The sequence below is a fragment of the Phyllostomus hastatus genome, unplaced genomic scaffold (assembly GCF_019186645.2).
Source record: "Phyllostomus hastatus isolate PE091 unplaced genomic scaffold, TTU_PhHast_1.1 phas_contig_58, whole genome shotgun sequence".
In the NCBI taxonomy this organism is placed as follows: Eukaryota; Metazoa; Chordata; class Mammalia; order Chiroptera; family Phyllostomidae; genus Phyllostomus; species Phyllostomus hastatus.
This window is the reverse complement of record NW_025333916.1, coordinates 4076464-4098520: the sequence shown is the minus strand read 5'-3', so window position 1 is coordinate 4098520 and position 22057 is coordinate 4076464. Positions and strand designations below refer to the sequence as shown.

General features: G+C 40.6%; 1 protein-coding gene across 5 annotated transcripts in view; it reads left to right on the top strand.

Annotated features, from left to right (window-relative positions):
• Positions 1-666: 666 nt before the first annotated feature.
• The window catches only part of CAST (calpastatin), a 128089-nt gene continuing 106698 nt past the window's right edge, over positions 667-22057 (top strand). For 4 of the 5 annotated variants that reach the window (XM_045847908.1, XM_045847907.1, XM_045847904.1 and 1 more), the window contains exons 1-2: positions 667-823; positions 17566-17628. In XM_045847908.1, coding sequence (XP_045703864.1) covers positions 749-823; positions 17566-17628 — 138 coding nt within the window. In that variant the 5' untranslated portion in view covers positions 667-748. Of the gene's footprint in view, positions 824-1362; positions 1521-17565; positions 17629-22057 lie in introns of those variants that run through there. The other variant, XM_045847906.1, reaches the window with a different exon arrangement.

Genomic DNA, 22057 nt, shown 5'->3' with positions numbered 1-22057 from the left:
TCAGATGAGTCAAAGACAAAAGCAATCCAGCCTCAGAAACAAAGGTTCCAGGCTCCAGAAGAGCTATAGAATTTTACGTTTGGGATTGCTCTTTGGTTTGGGTTGGGACCTACAGTTTCCTCCAGATAAAACATTATTAAACTTTCCAAATTGTCACTCCCCCAACCCCAAAGTAAAAATGCATAAAACATACACAAGGGCGCGCGCAGAGACATAACACTAACACACAGACCAATTTGTTTTTGTGATCCGCTTTGTTATCCAGATGGGGCAGGCTTGGGCCAGACTTGAGTTGGTAAATTCTTCCAGCCAAGCCAGATAGATTGTAGAAAAGGAGTCTATTTCTTAAGAAGAAGGGTACAGGGGTAGACGGCCAAGCCGGGTCCCGCTCTCCCGTTGCACGACTACTGCACGGTAAGTCTGGGCAAGTCCAAGAAGGAACCCCGCGACCTCCAGCCCCTCCGCTCTGTGGCCCACAGGGAACCGAGCAGTCCCGGGGAGGGGGTGTGGGGACCGTCACTGAGTGGAGACGGGGGACAGATCGTGTTAAGTTTCAGGCCCGGACCGCTACAGCCAGCCACGGGCAGGAAGGGGAGGGCCCAGCGAGGCTTAGGGCAGCCCCTGCACGGGCTCGGGGTTGGGTCGGAAAAGCTGCCTCACAGGCTCGCCCGCCAGCCCCTCCCCGCCCCAGCCTGTCTTCCAGTCTCCGTTGCGCCCTCCCGGAGGCAGCGGTCTTTGCTGCCCCGCCATGTCTCAGCCGGCCCAGAAGCCCGCTGCCTCCCCGCGGCCCCGGCGAGCCGCAGCAGCCCGCCACACCCAAGAGGTGAGTGGCGCTCCAGCCCGAGCCTCAGGGCTGTGCACTGGGAAAACCCCTACTCAGAAGCGCTGGGCGGCCTCCTCTGTGCGTAGCCTGCCTGGACTGCGGCCCCGTGCGCCCCTTCCCATCCTTGGGCAGGGCGCGGGACTCTGTGCCCGCGGTATGGCAGGTGGCTGGAGGTGGCCAGGGATTCCCCGGCCAGGGCTAAGCGCGCTGGGCGTGGCGCAAGGCGGATAAGTGGGTGGGTCGCGTCAGGAAAAGTTGGTTGGTGAGCCTCGAGTGAAATGATAAGGACTTGAAAGGAGACCAAAGTTTAGTCGGGACCCCCTTCCTCCCCCCCACGCCCCCAGGGTGGGAAGGGGCTTTCAACTGGACTGCGGGATCCTGTCTTCCGTGTAAAGTCAGGGCTGCAGGGCGTGGCAGCCGGGAGCAATAACACAGCTTTTCTAACAAGCGAGGAGCCAAATCTGGGGGGGAGGGGCCAGCCCGTTTGGGGCGGGGCCTGTGTCAGGCTTAGCCCAGGTGCCCGCCCACCTGACGGTTGCTGGACTTGGAGAACTCAGTGCCAGCCAAGTTCAGGGCAGGTGGAGTACGAGCCCCGCGCCTTCAGCACCGCACCCCGATTCCTCGCCCGGTCCTGCGCAGCCCGGCTCAGAGCAAACCGGTTGTCACCATGGCATTCGCAAGTTGGTGGTACAAGACGGTAAATAGAAGCGATCGTTCTCGGGCAGGATCGGGAAGGGAATGTGTTCTCTTTGCCTTTCTGGGCGTGTGGACGAGGTATTGTTCGTCCGGGGTTTGGCGGGGAAGAGATGGCTACCGGGCGCGACCTCCTGTCAGATCTTCATGTTAGTCTTCGGGAGAGGCCGAGACTCACCCTGCAGTGGTATGTGGGAGCGCGCCCGGGCGTGCGAGTCTGGGAGCTGAAGCACCAGGCTCAGCTCGCGCTCAGAACTTGAATGAAACAGGAATTATGCTGGAGGAATTCCGCCCCAGGACGCGGATTCCTGGATGAACTCGGACTCAGCTCTTGAGAGCTAATACCTAGTGTTTGTTTTTTAATCCATGAGTAAAGCTTAAAACTTTTAGAGGAATGGTCTTTGTCGTGCTTTCACCAATGCAAAGGAAGCGAAGCAGCTGGGGTGGGGGCAAGGAGAAAACCCAAATCTCCAAGGAGCAGAAGCAACTGAGTGAGGTATAAGACCCTTGTGTATGTGGGGTGTGGGGCGGAGGAGGCGGGTAGCACTGCTCTGTTATTACTGTACTTTGGATGAGGGACAAATGTGTTCCATTTGTTTAGTGCTTTGAATACCAGGCCAACCAACTAGGTGTGATATCCAGTCAAGCTGGCACTTGTAATGTATAGGAACCAAAAAGCAGGATTTAACAATAGATTGCTCCCCACTCCACCCCTCAAGACACAAACGTTTTGTTAACCGAGTGAAAATATTTATATCTAATCGATTTGTGGAGGATTAAAAAAATTAGTAAAGTACACCACTCTCTACCAGCATGTGGTATGGAAAAAAGCAATGATGTTGTAATTAGACCTCCATTAGAGAGAACTCTTATGTTGGAATTACTAAACTGGCACTTATCAGCAATGACCCTTTTCTGAGCATCTACTATGTGCCAGGCAAAGTGCCAGCCTCCAAGTACACAGTGGAGAACAAGACAATGAGTCAACCTTTTTGAACCTGTTTCCATACCTATAAAATGGAGTCATGAATCAAAGTACCATACCTATATAACTTTAATCTTGGGAACTCCGGTTTCTCTTGAGATACTTCTTCATAAATGTTTCTCATTATGTATTCTGGGCTTTTGTTTTGTTTTTTTTTTGTTTTATTTTTTTTTAAGATTTTATTTATTTATTTTTAGAGAGAGAAGGAAGGGAGGGGGAGAGAGAGAGAGAAACATCAATGTGTGGTTGCTGGGGGTTATGGCCTGCAACCCAGGCATGTACTCTGGCTGGGAATCGAACCTGGGACACTTTGATTCCCAGCCCGCGCTCAATCCACTGAGCTATGCCAGCCAGGGCTGTATTCTGGGCTTTTAAAATGTAGCATCTTATGGATATGTTAAAAGCAAAAGTTTGCTTTCAGTTACTATTGTTCTGAGGTTCTTATCAAAGTGCATCATATGAATTATCTGCAAATATGGATCAGTGGCTCAGAGTTGATCTCAGAATTCTTCCAAATCCATGATTCTCTAAGGGAAATTATGTGGGAATATTTGGGTGAAAGTAGTTTAAATCTATGCTTTTAACTTGTACTTTTAGGAACAGTGTGACATTTTTGCTAAAACCTCTCTTAGAATTCAATTTTGGAACTATTGTATTATAGAAATTCAGTTATAGTATTATAGAAATTCCATAGTAGTATAGAAATTTTTTTTAAACACAGGCATTTGTATTTTCTTTTTTCCTTTTTTTAAAGATTTTATTTATTTATTTTTAGAGAGGGAAGGGAGGGAGATAGAGAGAGAGAGAAACATCATTGTGCGGTTGCTGGGGGTTATGGCCTGCAACCCAGGCATGTACTCTGGCTGGGAATTGAACCTGCAACACTTTGGTTCGCAGCCCAAGCTCAGTCCACTGAGCTACACCAGCCAGGGCTGTAGTATAGAAATTTTGGAAGTATAGTATTATAGAAATTGTCTGCTAGTAGGAACCTCCTAAAATCAGCAATACACCTGTGGCCAAACTTTGACTTTTCCTAAACTAGTGCTGCCCAATAGAAATATAATGCGCCACATACATAATCTTAAATTTTCTAACAGGCACATAAAAGCAAAAATAAATGAATAAAATCAATACTAATAATATATTTTATTTAACCCACTATATTTCAAACGTTATTTCAACACGTAATCAGTATACAAAGCATCTATTTTATATGTTCTTTCTCATTAATTTGTCAAAATCCAGGTCACATTTGAAACATCTCAAGCACTCCACAGGCGTGAGGGACTAATGGCTACAGATTTGGACAATGCAAGTTGGGTTCCCGACCAGTTTTGTGTGGTGGCTGTGGTGGGGATAGCAGACCATCTTGAAAATTAAATGAAAGTTAAGGACCGTTTTTTCACAACAAAACACACATGCACATGCACGTACACACAAAAAGCCACCAATAAATCCCCTAAAGGTCCATGGAGCCAAATTATAACATATATACATACATGATCTATATACATATATACCTATATTTTTATATAATGCATGCATGTGATATATATATTATATATATCATGCTTTCGGTAAATCCTATAACTAAAATACCTTTAATGGTACCTTTTCAATAATTTTTAAACTTTTTTATTATTGTTCAGTTACAGTTGTCCCCATTTTTCCCCTATTACTCTCTCCCCTGCCCATACCCCCCACCCCCACACGCACACATTCAGTCCTCCCTTCCACCCCAGGTGGGACCTTTTAGATATTGAAAAACAGTAGTGAATGACCTAACTATAAAAATCTAGATGGAATAAATAACTAATTAAAAGATGTATCTGTGATGTGTTTGTTTAAGGGAATGCCTCATATAAAGCCAGTTGGTGAAACATTACATTGTATGTTTCCACATTGGATAGCATCAGTATCATTGACCTGAATATAAAAAGTTAGAGTTGATGAACATAGTAATGATGAAAAGAAAATTTTGTTTTCAGCAGTAATCACATTCCTGAGCCCTAAGTGGACTCCATTAGGCCATGTTAATTAAAGGTGTTCCTTAGCCTAATTAGACCCAGGGGCCTGGTGGCAGTATGATCAAGGAGCCCAGTCATGTGGGAGGTGCCTCCCTGTGGCCAGCCTGGGAAGAGTGTCTGTCACTAGTCACTGTGGCTGGACAGGCCACATGGCTGCAGTGATGTTGAGGAGTGGGAATGCAAATTACAGTGTCTGCCAGAAGGGCACAGGCTCTAAGGTGCTGAGAGACAGAGGTTCGACACTTCAGTCTTTAAGGTTGGCAGTTTCTGAGTTACTTTGCTTCCCATTGCAGATAAGACTTTTAAACTAAGAGTGACATCTGATGACAGTGTTCTTTAATCAGTTTTGACACTTCCCAGAAAGTTAATTATATTCTACTAGTGCTTTTTGAAGAATGATACAGCTTTCTTGGATGGAAACGGTGGGTGGTCATTTGGGATTGAGGTGAAGGGGTGGATAATTAGTTCTGAGTAGGTTGTCTCAGTGGAATACAAGACTTCTCCAAGCAGCCCAGCTTTATTCTATTTTTCCTTGAGGTCTTTTTTCTGTGGTAGTACAATACATATAACATAGAATTATCACCTTAACTATTTTTTAAGTGTAAAGTTCAGTGGAATTAAGTACATTCATATTCGTATGAAACCATCACCACTATCTCCAGAACTCTTTTTTTCTTGAAAAATCGATACTCTATATCCATTCAACATAGGTCCCCATTTGTTTTACATATATACATTCAAATATATACCATTGTATTCAAGTATCTGTGTTCTTTACCATTTTCCTTTTTTTATTCTATTTTAAGAAACTTAGCACAAGATCTGCCCTGTTGACAAACTGTTAGGAGTGCAGTGCGTTGTTGTGACTGCAGGGTCCTTGTTGTGCCTCAGGTCTCCATAGCCTGTTCGTCTCGCTCAACTGAAATTTTGTGCCTTTTGATGATTAACTTCTCATTTCTCTCTCTGCTTCATCCCTGGCAACCCCAGTTCTGTTTCTATGATTTTGACTACTCTTGGAATCTCATATAAGTGGGATCAAGCAGCATTTGCCTTTTCATGACTAGAATATTTTATATAGCATAATGTCCTCAAGATTCATCCATTAGAGCATATATTAGAATTTTCTTCCTTTTTGAGGCTGAATAATATTCCATTGTGCATATGTATATGGCATTTTGTTTATCCATTCATCTGAGAACAGACACTTAGGTTGCTTCCATTTTAGCTATTTTTTGAGGAACCACCTTACTGTTCTCCAAAGTGGCTGCACCCTTTTAACATTCCCACCAGTAGCACATGGGGATTCCAACTTACTCACATGCTCACTGATACTTGACCCACTGCCTTCCAACCTTTAAGGTTTCTGATGAGAAACCTTCAATCTTATTGCTGCTTTCAAGATTACTTCTTTGTCTTTTTCTTTCTACAGTTTGATTATAATGTGGATTTGAGTTCATCCTACTTGAAGTTTGTTGAGCTTCTTGTTTATATTCATATCCTTCATCAAATATGGGGAGTTTTAGGCCATTATTTATTTTTTTTAATCCTCACCCAAGGATATGTTTTATTGCTGTTAGAAAGAAAGGAAGGGTGGAGGCAGAGAGGGAGAAGAGTGGGAGAGAGAGAGAGAGAGAGAGAGAGAGAAACATTGATGTGAGAGAGAAGCATTGATCATTTGCCTTCTGTACACACCCTGACCAGGGATGGAGCCTGCATGCTAGGTATGTATGTACCCTGACTGGGGATCGAACCCACAATGTTTTGGTGTATGGAATGATGTTACAACCAATTGAGCCACCTTGCCAGGGCAGGCCATTATTTCTTTAAATAATGTATTGCCTCTTTTTCTCTCCTTTCCTTCTGGGACTTCCTCAAAGGGTCCTTAGGCTCTGTTCACTTTTCTTTAATCATTGTTGTCTCTGTTCCTCAGACTCAGTCATTTCAATTGTCCTATCTTCAGGTTATTATATTTCTTCTGCCTGCTCAGATTTGCCTTTGAAAACCCCTGTAGTGAATTTTTCATTCTAGTTATTGTATTTCTGTGCTCCAGAATTTTTTTTTGCTTTCTTTTAATCTTTTTATAGATATTGCCATTTTTATATACCATTTTCTTGACTTTCTCTACTCACTGATTTTCAAAAAATAAATAAATTATACCTCTCACACTAGTTTTCTCCATGACTTTGGGGTTTTCAGTATTAAAATCAAGTAGTATGAGTAGGATAATGCCTTTGGGTGACTAGGCATTATCTTGAGATAAAAGACTCTAAATTTTTCAAAGATTTTTATCACGGTTGAGAATGATATAATGAACTCCTCATGTACCTAATGGTACATGGTAATTAGTATGGTATACTAATGATAATTGTATACCATACATGGTATACATGGTATAATGGTAATTAGGTACTTGATTACCTAATTATCTGTGGCTTCAGTAATTATCAACATTTTCACATTATGCCAGTCTCACTTTATTTACCCAACTCCTAGCCCCACCAACACATACACACACGCGTGCGCGCGCACATACACCCCACACCCTTCCAAAACATTTTCAAACGTGGGAATTGCACATTTAAGTGTCATCCCTGTGGCCAACTCAGTGTAGGTTGTTTAGAAAATGGATTGTCTATTCCCTGTGTACCTCATTTCCTTAGATATAACATGGAAATGTGACACCAATGCACAGCCATGAGACAGACAAAGTAATAAACTTATCAGATGGACCTAGTTCTTTGGTACTTATAAAAACTAAGAAACAAAATTTCTGCTCTAATGTTTATAGCCTTAGAAAAGTGAAACCTTTTAAACTTTTGCTTACATCTCATATTCATTTTACTGACTCATAATTCACCACAATCAAATTGGTGTCAGAGAGAAAGAAGGGAGTGGAATAACTCTTATTGTATTCTTAAACCAGGCAATGGGCCAGGCTCCTCATTTATAGCTTCCTTCAAAAATATGCCAGCCCCTGGAGGTAGGTACCATTAGCTCCATTTTATAAGGAAGAAAAAACACATACAGAAAGGTTAAATTATTTGCCCAAGGTCACAGCCTTTCAGATCCACGCTGTTTCTGTCTAGTTTGTCAGGAAATGGAATGCAGGGAATAGGTTACCCAGGTTATAGAAGAGGCTAGGAAGCCACCTGGGGTGGGTGAGGCAACCCAGAGATTAGAAATTGCAGGAAGCTGCCACCATTCCTAGGCTGAAAGACAGAGGGAGGAGTTGAATCACCCTGCAGAAGCTGGAACCGCCCTTGGCCTGTCCTTCTGGAGATCCTCCTGCAGAGGCTCCCACAGGCAGAGAGGCAGGGGAGAAACCCCACCTACCCATTACCTCCAGTCTCCTTCCAGTGCCTCTCACAGGCCAAACTCAGCCTGGGTCCATTAATCCAGTGAGCCAGCAAATGCCCTGCTGCACCACCGGGGCAGACTCAGGGCAGACTCAGGGCACAGAGTTCCCAGGAGGTGACAGACCCAGGTCTGCTCTAGGGAGGCTGTGTTAAAGCCAAAGCAGCTTTATATCTTGATCCTGCTTGTTTGCTGAACAATCTTGTTTTAGCAAGCAAAATACATCCAAGAACAGAGTTTAAAGGATTTGGCAGGACATATCAGTTTGCACGTTGTCTCTTAATTTTTCAAGCTATTTTTCCCCCAGCTTTTTCTTCTTTTATTTAGTTTATTGACCTGAATAAAGCAAAGGTGTTTCACAGGGAACATTTAGAGGTTTGTGGAAATGTAGTCATTTAATCAAGATTTGTCACAGCCCCACCACAGGACTAGAAAAAAGAGTGTAATTTACCACGTGATTAGGACGGCAAAATATCAGTTATGAGTAATCAGTGAGCCAGAGAGCCTACAATAAAGGCTAATTTGTTTGCTTTACTGAGAGAATAGAGACCTACGTGCAGATATGAAAGCAGGTGAGTGAGCCGCTGGTAGGGCAAGGCTCAGGATCGGTCAGGAAGCGCTGGTGTGGCACAGGGCCCTGTGCTCCTTCGTGGGTGCTCAGAGCTCACCCAGCAAGCCCAGAGCTGCCCGTGTGCCTGCCTGACCCCGAGAGTCCCCCTTGGAGGCCTCGGGGTGATCTGAGGAGCAGAAACCTCCATTTCCTGTCATGGTGCCATAAATCTCCCCTCAAAACCAGTGATTTCCAATCCTAGCTGCATATTAGGATCAGTTGGAGAATTTTAGAAAAATGTATCCTTGGCCAGGCCCCACCCTAAACAAACTCACTCCAAATCCCTGGGCTCTAGCTTGAGCGTTTCCACTTGTGCCCCAGGTACTTGTGGCCCTTCCAGAAGACAGGAACCCCTGCTGACCAAAGGTGTTCTGATTCTTAGGGGGCCCCCCAAAAAGCCTTTTGCTGTAGGTACGATGGTGGTGCTCAGGAGAGCTGAGCTCTGTGACCTGGGTAAGTCCAGAGGGTAGCAACATAACTTTTTATTGCTTCATAGTTTTGGAACAGTGGTAGCTGGACATGCAAATACTGATTTCGATGGCCTTGTCTTCAAGTCAAAGAAAGAAAATTGTCAAGTTGTCTTCAAATGACCTTTGCTAGTTTTTTAAACATGTTTTTTTTCTATATAATTCACAAATCATAAATTCACATGTAATTTAATATCTTTAATATATTCACAGGCTGTAAGCATCAATTAAATTTCAGAATGGTTATGTCATCCCCCCAAAAGAAACTGTGTACTCTTTTTTTTTTTAATAAAGCAAAGACATTTCAGAAGCATGCTAGTATTGAGTCCTCTTCCACAGCTGGCCTTGGACTTGGAGAAGCTCATTTGTTTCCTCTTTCCTTCTTCTTTTACGTGTGTAGAAGTTTGTTGATTTTAACTTACTCTGTGCAAGGTCTACGCTGTCTGTGCAGGTATCAGGGTGCATCTGGGTAACAACTGGGAGGGCCCCAAATGCTGGACCCTCCTGTCCTAGCTGGGCAAGAGCATAGGCTCCAGGCCTTACTGCTCCTGGCTCTTACTGACTCCTGACAGGTTTAGGTTTGCCACCGTAGGAGATTTTAGTATATAAATGATATGTCCTAGAATGAGGACAAAAACAGCTGTATTGCCGAATACATGGTGATGTCAGGGGCTGGAAATAGTTTGGAAGATTGTTCCTTTTTTAAAAAAAAATTATTTTTATTTTTTAACATTTTTTAATTGTTGTTCAAGTACAGTTTTCTGCCCTTTCCCCACACCCTTCCCCACCACACCAGCCCACCCCATCTCCTTTTCCTGTTTCCACCCCCCCTAGTTTTTGTCCACGTGTCCTTTATAATTGTTCCTGTAAACCCTTCACCCTTTTGCCCTGAAATTCCCTCCCCTCTCCCCTCTGGTCACTGTCAGCCTGTTCTCAATTTCAATGTCTTTGGTTATATTTTGCTTGCCTGTTTGTTTTGTTGATTAGGTTCCAGTTAAATGTGAGATCATGTGGTATTTGTCCCTCACCACCTGGCTTATTTCACTTAGCATAATGCTCTGGTGGATACCGGCCAGCAGTATCCATCCCTCCTGCGGATGCTCATCAAAACACGAGAAAAACATACACAGAGACAACTAAGTCCTGTGGGGAAATAGGGACAGAACGACCACTCTCTCTAGTGGAGAGTGCGCCGAGCCCCTGTTTCAGTAGGTTTTTATTAAGAATACAGACTCAGTTTGTGGATTCATAGTCTGGCAGAAAAGATCAAAAGGAATAGGTAACTTTCAAAGGTGCTGACAGAACTCCCGCTGGGATTCTGGGCAAAGTTTGGAGTTTTATTATTTGAAAGGACTACAGGGTCCAAAGGGCTAGTTTTGGTTTCCTGTCTGTGCCTTCAAATTCTAATTTAATAACATCCTCCAGCAAGCAGGTCTTACAGTATCTTGCGTATTCTATGTCCCAGGCCTGATTACCCAGGGGGTCTACTGACTCTGGTCTGGGCTGCACTGCCCCTGTTATTTCCACAGGCCTGAGTCAACAGAGGAGACAAAGGCAGCCACGAGACTTGGAATTCTCACAACCTAGAACAAGGACTCAGGCTTTGACAAAGCCGAGGGGGCAGGGGTTGATGTCCATCACCCCTTCATTTCCACAGCCCTGAGTCTCTCCCAGAAGCCTCCATGTGATCATGCCTGTCTTAGACGATTCCCTCCGTAGGAAATCTTACCTGTCATTGGCTAACTGATCAAGCATAGGAGGTCAGGCACAGAACAGGCAGTGTTCATGCCAGGGAAATAAGCTTTGTCTCCTTAGTGGCTTCTGGTCCGGAGGTCTCTCAGTCAGCCTAAGTCAGGGGTTATAGCTTCCTGAGATCAGGCAGGGCAGACCCCAACATGATGCTCCCCAGTTCCATCCATGCTGTCACAAAGGGTAGGAGCTCCTTCTTTCTTTCTGCTTTATAGAATTCCATTGTGTAAATGTACCATAGTTTTTTGATTCATTCATTTCCTGATGGGCATCTAGGTTGCTTCCAGCACTTTGGCTATTGTAAATTGTGCTGCTATGAACATTGGGGTGTATAGGTTCTTTTGGATTGGTGTTTCAAGGTTCTTAGGATATAATCCAAGCAGTGGAATTGCTGGGTCAAAAGGCAGTTCCATTTTTAGCTTTCTGAGGAAATTCCATACTATTTTCTATAATGGTTGCACCAGCCTGCAATCCCACCAACAGTGCACTAGGGTTCCTTTTTCTTCACAACCTCTCCAGCACTTGTTTGTTGCTTTGTTTATGATGGCCATTCTCACCAGTGTGAAATGGTATCTTATTGTGGATTTAATTTGCATCTCTCTGATGGCTAGTGATACTGAGCATCTTTTCATATGTCTCTGGACCCTCTGTATGTCCTCCTTGGAGAATTGTCTGTTCAAGTCCTTTGCTCATTTTTTAATTGGGTTGCTTGTCTTCTTAGAGTGGAGTCATGTGAGTTCTTTATATGTTTTGGAGATCAAACCCTTGTCTGAAGTATCATTGGCAAATATATTTTACCATATGTTTGGTTCTCTTTTCATTTTAATGCTGTTCTCTTCAGCCATACAGAAGCTTTTTATTTTGATGAGATCCCATTTGTTTATTCTTTCCTTTATGTCCCTTGCTGTAGGGGACATATCAGTGAATATATTGCTGTGTGAAATATCTGAGATTTTCCTGCCTATGTTCTCCTCTAGCACTTTTATGGTGTCACGACTTATGTTTAAACCTTTTATCCATCTTGAATTTATTTTTCTGTATGGTGTAAGTTGGTGCTCAAGTTTTATTTTTTTGCATGTAGCTGTCCAGCTCTCCCAGCACCATTTGTTGATGAGGCTATTTTTTGCTCCATTTTATGCTGCTGCTCACTTTGTCAAATATTAATTGACCGTAGAGACTTGGGTTTATTTCTGGGCTCTCTGTTCTGTTCCATTGGTCTATCTATCTGTTTTTTTGCCAGTACCAGGTGCTTTTGATTACAGTGGCCTTGTAAATACAGTTTGATATCACATATTGTGATTCCTCCTACTTTGCTCTTCTTTCTCAGAATTGCTGCAGCTATTCAGGGTTGTTTATGGTTCCATATAAATTTTTGAAGTGTTTGTTCTCTATCTGTGAAATATGTCATTGGTACTTTACTAGCTGTTGCATTGAATCTATAAATTGCTTTGGGTAGTATGGACATTTTGACTATGATAATTCTTCAGATCCATGAACATGGTATATATTTCCATTTGTTTGTGTCTTCCTTATTTTCTTTCTTCAGTGTTGTGTAGTTTTCTGAGTACAGATCTTTACCTCCTTGGTTAGGTTTCTTTCTAGGTATTTTATTTTATTTCCTGGTTTCAGTTTCTGATATTTCATTGTTGGTGTACAAAAATGCCTTTGATTTCTGAATATTGATTTTGTATCCTGCTGTTTTGCCAAGTTTACTTATTAGGTTGAGTAGTTTTTTTGGTGGAGTCTATAGGATTTTCTATGTACACTATTACGTCATCTGCAAACAATGACAGTTTTGTTTCCTCTTTTCCAATTTGGATGCCTTTTATTTCCTTTTCTTGTCTGATTGCTGTGGCTAGGACTTTCAATACAGTGATCTCTCACCTGTCACGGGAGTTACGTTCCAGAGACCCCAGCAATAGGTGAAAATCTGCGAAGTAGCAGCGTTATATTTATTTTATTATTTTTATATATTTTAAGGCTTTGTAAACCCTTCCCCGCACTCCTATAAACCTTTCCCACTCTCTTATTAACCGTTCCCACACTCTTATAAACACTTCATATGCTCTTAAACACTTTCTACACTCTTAAACCTATGTAATTTTAACCACAAAATTCTATATGGGTACTCACCAGTGAAGTATACAGTCATCCCTCGCTATATCGACTGTGATATAGCGAGGGATGACTGTACTATGCTGAATAGAAGTGGTGAAAATGGACAACCTTGTCTTGTTTTTGATCTTAGTGGGAAAGTTTTTAGTTTTTGCACATTGAGTATGATGTTGGCTATAGGTCTCTCATTATGGCCTTTATTATGTTGAGGAATGCTCCCTCTATTCCCACTTGGCTGAGTGTTTTTATCATAAATGGGTGCTATACCTTATCAAATGCTTTTTCTGCATCTATTGATGTGATTATGTGATTTTTGTCTTTGCTTTTGTTTATGTGATGTATTACATTTATTGATTTGCAAATATTAAACCATCCTTGTATCCCTGGAATGAATCCCACTTGGTCATGGTGTGTAATCTTTTTAATGTATTGCTGAATTCAGTTTGCCTATATTTTGTTGAGGATTTTAGCGTCTATATTCATTAGTGATATTGGCCTGAAGTTTTCTGTTTTTGTTGTGTCTTTATCTGGTTTGGGGATTAGAATGATGCTGGCTTCATAAAATGAGTTTGGGAGTCTTCCATCTTCTTGGATTTTTTGGAGTAGTCTTTGATAGATAGGGGTTAGCTCTTCCTTAAATGCTTTGTAGAATTCTCCTGTGAAACATCCAGTTTAAGGCTTTTGTGTGTTGGGAGTTTTTCGATTACTGCTTCAATTTTATCAGCTGTTGGTCTGTTCATGCTTTCTGCTTCCTTTTCACTGAGTTTTGAAAGATTACGTTTTTCTAGACATTTGTCCATTTCACCTAGGTTTTCTATTTATTTCTTTTTAGAGAGGAAAAGGGAGGGAGAAAGAGAGGTAGAAAAACATTGATATGTGAGAGAATCATCAGGTGGTTGCCTCTCACAAGTGCCCCAACTCCAAATGGGGACCGAGCCCACAACCCAGGCATGTGCCCTGACCAGGAATCAAGCCAATGACTTTTTGCTTTGCAGGATAATGCCCAACCAACTGAGCTGCACTGGTCAGGGTAAAAAATTACTCCTTTTTGAGGGAGGAATGGAAAGCCCTTTCCCTGATTTGTTTCCCTGCCTCTGAACTCCTGCCACACACCCTGTCTGTGTCCTTTATCTTAGTTTCATGTCATCTGTGGCCTGCGATCCCAGTGGGACTTCCCCTGCTTTAGGGGTGGACTCCTGTTTGTGGCTTGGTCTGCAGCTGCTAATACAGGATGACACTTACAGGTACTGTATGTCTGTCTGGTCATTTTACAAAACAAACATGTTTAGAATAGAAAGGTTTTGTCTTGCTTTTGTTGCCTTTATTTTTTTTGGTGGTTGTTTTCATTTTAGAACATTGAATTGAGACTTTCTTGATGTGAATCTCAAGATCTCAGGCAGTTTTTAAAGAGTTCAAGTGTAGCCCACTCTGTGGCGATAGACTACAATCCTAATATGTGGTGTGACAGAGGAAGATCTCATCTTTCAGATCCCCTATTTCTTTATCCATAGAACAAGGTGACAGTGTGTGCCCCCAGAGTTGCTGTGGGCATAAAGGTGACCACATGGGGGAGATGCCTAGCACCCATCCTAGCACAGAGCAGATGCTTAGGACATGTTAGTTGCTTTTTCCTTATGTGGAAGACTCCTTGGATTTATCAGGTTTGTGGTTTGGGTCTCTTTTCTGACCTATCGGTCCTTTCCTTCTTGTGCTTCTCACCTCTCCCCATCTCATCAGCCTCACAGAGCAGTAGACAAGTTTTTTCTCTTTGCTTTTACAAAGTCTTAGTGTAGGTTCCTAAGCTGAGTCAAATTTGACATCTGTCTTTCCCAAACATTTCATTTCATCCCCTCACTTATGTCAAAAGTACTCAATTATTCCATGAATTAAAACATCAGGCACTTTGAACATCTCTCAGTGAAAAGATATAACTAATTTTACACCATTAATATAGTGCTGAGAATTGAATAAGTCCCAGAAAATGGTCAGGGCAGTGGTTCATTTATAAAATTTCTAGTCACTGGAAATTGAATGGCATTAGTAATTCTTGTTAATTCTCTTTGAGTGATGATGGTGTTATATGGGAAAAAGTCCTCAATTTAAAGAGACACATGGTGAAATATCTAGGGGTCAGGTTTCAGAATATTTCCAATTCACTTTCAAATGTAGGTGTGTGTGCAAACATAGATAGATCCATGCATCTGTCTATGTTACACGAGAGTAGGGCACACTGTAGCAACAGTGATATTAGTTGTTGAATCTAAGTGGTAGGAATATTGGCATTCAGTGTATTCATCTCTCAACTTTTGTATGTTAGAAAAATTTTATAATGAAAGCTGGGTTAAAAAAATAAGAAATGGAAAAGTGCAATCTGTAGAGTTTCTAAAAAATTTTGCCACTCGTTTATGTGATTTTTACTTATTATACTTTTGAGTACTACAAAAAAAGCTTCCTATTGAGAGCAGATATTTCTTTTGAAATGACAGAATACCAATTCTTAACATACATGATTTTGATAAGTTGTAATTGTGACTCAACATTTGAAAAATAGTTCATACACACACACACACACACACACATACATATCCCTTCCAAACTATTATTTGGAACCAACGTAATTCTGAGGGATTGTGAACATTTCAGTGGAAGCAAGTAACTAATATTGTGGGTTAACCTGGAGGACTGCAGTTTTGGAACACCATCAGGAAACAATTTTTTAAAAATTTCTACAGAAAAATAATCTGTATACCAATATTTTAGAGAGAAGAGGCTATGTACTTACTCTAGGGTAATAAATCATAATATATATTTGCCACATGAGCAGAAAGTGGAGTGAGACTTTGTACCAGACAGGAGCCAACTCCCTGTCTAAGTGTGTTCATTTGTAAAGTAGAATGATAATAATGCCCCTTGGCAAGTAAGTGAGGCACTGTAAATAGTATGCTCAGTAAAGCAGTGGGTATTGTTGTGTTGCAACCTATATCTAACCTGACGAAGATGTGGAACTGGAGAGTATAAATGAATGTGACATCATGGTTCTTAATGACCAGTGCTGGAAGAAGACAGGTTGGGTAAATCTCTATCATTGCAGGTCTGTCCCTCTCAGATTCTATCTCCAAATGTTGACCACTAATTCTTCTGCCTAGTCTGGGCTTTAGGAATCTTTTGCCCACCAATTATTCTAAAACTTATCAATTCCTACCTTGCTCTGATACATATGTGGGCTTTTTAAGTGGTTCTTTTTTGTTTTCCCTGAGATTCGGTAACTACTCAGTACTGATTGCTCTCAACTGCAGACAGACCCTTGACTAGGACTTGTAGGTAAAGTAAGCCCTGCGGAGGGCTTCATTCACCAGGCTATTGCAGCAGTCCGCCAATTCACAATGGTCTTTCTTTTGGGGAAGAGCTTTCTATTCATGAAAGTGATTTCTTCCTAGTTTTTCATACAATAAAACTATTGAAAGATTTCAGCCGTGTGTCTGGCATTCCTTGGCCTTTTTTTTTAACTAAAATATCTGTTGACATGATTAAAGGAACTATTATTCCATTTAGCATGGCATAGTGACAAACACCAGATTCTTTCAAACACCAGATTTCAATTCAGAAAATTTGCTTTGTAAAATTTTCCCAGTTACTAGGTTCATTAGACTGCACTAGGTTTAAATGACTCTTATTCTTTTTTTGTCCACAAAATAACATTAATCTTTTTTATTGTCAAATAAGAATGTTTATGAAAGTGCTTTGTAAATAATAGTGATATAAATTATTACTATTATTGCCAGTCTTCTTAATTTGACTAATTTCAGTTACCTACATATCCAGGTTATGATTCTGCTCTAGGGAATGTAATGGAATTTTATATTTTGGTTTATCTGAAGGTGATAGAGATTGAACCAAATAATGAACTTTTATTTTTTATATTTAGGCTTCCTTTACCCACTTTTTTGCATATCTCTCAATGTGCAAAAAAAAAAGAAATAATTCTTCATACCCTCTTTTCAGGAACATACAAGTTTTTTTCTTCATTTTTCAAAAAAAAAATTCAGTAAACTCTATGGCTTATTTTTCATTACCATCAAAACAAATGAGCATGTAAGCCACTTGAGGCTTTTATGAACCACATACAAATACTTGCATTCATCCCCAATGTCCTAGTGAGAAAAGTACTTCTGTTTTTGGACATCATGACATTCTAAACCCATAGTAAGTGGAAGTTGCAGGTATGTTCTTTCCACTCAGGGTTTATCTTTCTGCATTGGTGAATACTTAGAAGAACTGTAGGCAATTCCCAAGAGCCATCAGAAGTGATGGTTGACTTGGAAGCTATGGCCCTCTCTCTTGTCCATGCTGAGCTGAGGCTTAAGTATGGCTTTACTTTCACTGTGGTCCACAGACATCTCATCTCTATAAGGAACCAGGCGTCTCCCATGTTGGCAATAAGGGCTTTAAATTTCCATGAGGCATTTTGTCGGAGATAAGATGCCACTTTGGCATCACAGTCAGATCTGTGCCTGGTTAATTACAGACTGACGGATTTCCTACATCCAAATGCATGTCTATAGTTTCCCTTGATTTTTGAAAGCCACCCACATCAGTGGGTATAGAATTATCAACATTCTTAGGAGGAAGATTAAAGGTGTCCTTGTTCGTCGCAGTCTCTATATTTAGCCATTTGGGATTGAAGTCATTATTATTGTGTATCACCTCCTTCTATTAAACACTATCTTTTTTTTTTTAAATAGCATGGCCATGAAAAAAACAGTGGATCTCCTTCCAGGTCAGGAGAAAAGAAAGGAGAAGATCAGGTAATTTATACAATACTGGATTTTTATTTTCTCTTGCTTTTAAATTGTAAATTATGAGTTGAAACAAAATAATGAGGTGGCAAAGAGCTCCTGGAGTATTGGCAAATTTAGTTTTAACTAAGATTTGACTCAAGAGTGTAAGTGGAAATCATTAAAAAATAAAAATTAAAGTGCTCCTGGAAAAAGCACTTTAAACAATAGAACTCGGGGTATTTTTCCTGTAGGAATTGGTGAATCTTAAATATTTTGTTGTGAGCATGGCAGATTGAAAAGGGAAAACCAAATACTGCTGTGGAAAAAGAAATCTTTTTTATTTTATTTTATTTTTGAATTATAGCTTACAGTCAATATTATTTTGTATTAGTTTCAGGTGTACAGTATAGTGGTTAGACAATCATATACTTTGCAAAGTGACCCCTCCCCCAATATTTCAAGTGCCCACCTGGCACCATACATAATTATTATAGTATTATTGACTATATTCCCTATACTGTATTTTACATCCCCATGACTATTTTGTAACTACCAATTTGTATGTCTTAATCCCTTCACCTTTTTCACCCATCCCTTCATCCCCCACCCATCTGGCAACCATCAAAATGTTCTTTGTATCTATGAGTTTGTTTCCATTTTGTTTGTTTGCTTATATTGTTTTTAGATTCCACATGAGGAAATCTATTTCATTAGACTGCACCATGAAAGGAGGACAGCAAGGTCCTAGATTAACCAACCACTCATTCAAGTTCCTAAACAAAAGGAAGAGAGAAAGAACTATTTTTTATTTGGACTGATTCTGTGGAAATACTAGTAAAACCTAGTCTCCTCACTTTGAGATGGTTTCTGTGAGCCTGTGATTTCTCCTGCCACTGAGTGATGCCCTACTGTAAGCGCCCCCGCCCCCGACACTGGCCTGTTTCTCCATGGAGAGGGGTGGGGGGTGATGTGAGAGTGCTGTCCTTCAAAAGGGCACTGGACTTGCCTCCCCTTTGCTGCTTTTTACCTTTTAAATCGCAATAGACCTGTTTATCTTCATTCAATAGAAATTACGTCACTTCCAACTTGCAAAACAGTCAGATCCTTAAAGGGACATGCAAATTTAGAAAGCATAAAGTGATTATTTTATTTTTCTCCATTTTATCAATGTGTTTACAGAAAGTTAGCTCGTCTTTCTGCTTCTTTTCTGCAGTTTTGAAATATTCAATGTGTTTCAATATATTCGATATATAAGGAAGACATAATGGCTAGAACCTGCAGGAATTCTGCCCTAAGGTTTACTCCTCTGCTTTCTACTACTGTTTCCATTACTAATATTCATGCGGATATAATGTAGATTATTTCTTACCAAGAAAATGTGTAGTGAACTTTTTTGTATCCAGGGAAGGTAAACATTTATTGAAAAAGTAAGAGTAAACTTTCATTAAGATTTTATCCTGTTTCTTGGTTATATTATTAAAAAAATAAGTTTCCATATGAAAAAACATATTTTCCTTTTTTTGATCTTTTTTAAAAAAGATTTTATTTATTTTTAGAGAGGAGAAGGGAGGGAGAAAGAGTGGAGAGAAACATCAATGTGTGGTTGCCTCTTGTGTGCCCTCTACTGGATACCTGTACTGCAACCCAGGCATGTGCCCTAACTGGGAATTGAACCAGCGACCCTTAGGTTCACAGGCCTTTTCTCAATCCACTGAGCCATACCAGCCAGGGCACATTTTTTCTTTTTTTTTTTTTTAAGATTTTATTTATTTATTTTTTAGAGGGGGAAGGGAGGGAGAGAGAGAGAGAGAGAGAGAGAGAGAGAGAGAGAGAGAGAGAGAGAGAGAGAGAGAGAGAGAGAGAGAGAGAGGGAGAGAGAGAGAGAGACATCAATGTGCAGTTGCTGGGGGTCATGGCCTGCAACCCAGGCATGTACCGTGACTGGGAATCAAACCTGCGACACTTTGGTTCGCAGCCCGCGCTCAATCAACTGAGCTACGCCAGCCAGGGCCTACATTTTTCCTTTTTATAAGCATGAAACTCTATATAATATTCAGTTCCCTTATCAACCCTACTCTTTAAATATATTCCCAAATATGTTTTCTCTCAAATAATTTCCTGTTTGAAAACAGTAGTGTTTCTTTGTGCTCCAAATCAGGAAATTATGTTTTTTAGATGCTATTCTCTATTAATATTAATAAAGATTCAACTATTTGCACTAAAAAGGAAATCTTTTCAAATATGGTCAAGTGGATAGTAGGGTACTTCTTACTGGCTCATTCTTACCAGTTAGGTTATTATGTGGAAACCTAAGTATTACGTCAGGAGTGAACAGGCATTGTAGGTCTAGGTAACAACTGCTAGCACAGTGTTGGGCCTTTTTTTTTTTGTACTGTCTGGACTATAAAGTAGCTTACTTCCATTTTTGTAAAGGGGTTGGCAAAACTGATAGGGAGCCCTGTTGTGCAGGCAGCCAGGGGAGGACTCCAGATTTCTGTGTCAGCAGAGGCAGGTTGTGCTTTCAGTTTGAAACTGAAAAGCTGAATGAACTTCTACCTCAGAAATGGAAGAAGGAATTTTCCTTCTCTTTATTAGCAATTCAAGCAGTTCCAACATGGTTTCATAACACTTCTGGTAACTTCAGATTTACAGCTCTTGTACTTGTGCCTGAGCCTGGATATGTTGGGCTGTTCTGCTGTGTCCCAGCCAACAGAAGCAAGGAGGAGACAGAGGCTCTTCCCTGCTCCCATGGTGTAAATCACAGAATATACAGAGATTCATATATATTCTAAGCTGAGGATTGTTTATCACCTCACCAAAATTCTGCCCATGTCTGTTTGAGAGAGTGGACAGACATGTGGGCAGGATGGTTTGGTAGTCAAGGTGTGTTTCCAATATGGACTGTCTCCGTGGAGCCTCTAATTCTTTATGTAATGTGTAAATAAGTCATTAAGGAGGTATTGTGGCCCTCGAGACAGTTCAAGGAAATCATCCTGCATTAGGCATTATTTTAGCCTTTGTGTTCACAAGTATGAAACCATGTGTAATCTGGAATTGTTATCTGCCCTACCTACCACTGTGGTTGCTTATCATCCTCTTTTCTTCTCAAGATTACCAAAGAAAGATTTCCTGAAACTGATTCTTTCTCTCCAATCTTTTTCTTACCTCCTGCTCTATTGAACAAGAGAAGCTTGTTTTGGGTTTTGGTAATCCATTTTAAAACTAGCATTTACCTGCAGAAGTTAAGTAATGTGTTGTCCTCAACATATGCAAACGTACTGGTTGGGCTTCCAAGGTCAGACCCAGGTTTTTGAAACAAAGTTTGAAAATTTGCTTTCTGTGCTCAGGGTTACTTCTTGGTGCTTCTTTCTCCTGCCTTTATTACTTTGCTGAATTTCATTTGGAGGTGCAAGAAAAGGGGGACACAGGAGGACTTTGGGAATTTATAACGAGGAGAAAAAACAGTAGGTTTGAGTGAGACCTACTATTATATTGTTGTGTGTACAGACATACAATATGCAGCTGTGTGAATTTCAGAGCTCTTTCTCTTCTGCTATCATAAATAGTTCTCATTGTTGGAGTATGTCCCCTAGACAGCCACTAAGTAATCCCAAAGTGTCTGTGTCAATTTTAATAGAATCTGGCAACTAAAATAACTTTCATCATGTTGCATTTGCAGTACACATGCTTGAGATTGGAGTAGAGTAACTTACTTATAACTACTGCTATGAGAATGTATTTGTCTGTTTATACAATCATTATAAATTTCTCAAGTACTTCTCAGATATAGAGAGATTATAAATCCTTACAAAAACTGTAAGGACTAACAAACCAAAGATAAATTGACTAGAAAGCAGGAAAAAGAAAAATGAAAACATTTAACATCAGCACCTTTAAATGCAGTGGAACAGGAAGTCTTTCCAAACCTTCAATCAAATCTATTTAAAAGTATTTGACTAACACATCTGGCCACCCTGGGGGAGTGTGAGCATTTTAGCAACACATTTCAGTGAAGTCCTAAGGAATAGAATTTAAAGTATAAGGCAGGTACCATCTCACCGAGCCAATTTTAAGAACTCAAATTTAATAATAGATACATTTTTATGGGTAAAGAAATGGAGGTTTGAATACAAGAGAAACTATGCCTTAAAGGGAAAAAGCATATAATAGACTTTCTTTACCAAAAGAGCATTGGTGGTATTCTTTTCCTCACTATTTACTTTTCCTTCTTCTAAAATGCATGATTTAAGTATTAAATGACTCCCATTTTTTTTCTCTTAATGGAATTAGTCTTTTTTTAAATCACAAAATGAGTATATACTTATGGGCAAAAAAGGGAATTACCCAGAATCTTACCACTTACTTATATCCACTGCTACAAAATTTTGTGTGTAGTCTCAAATTAGTGGGATAATACTGTGTGTTCATGCTTATTATATATACTGATGTTAGCAAC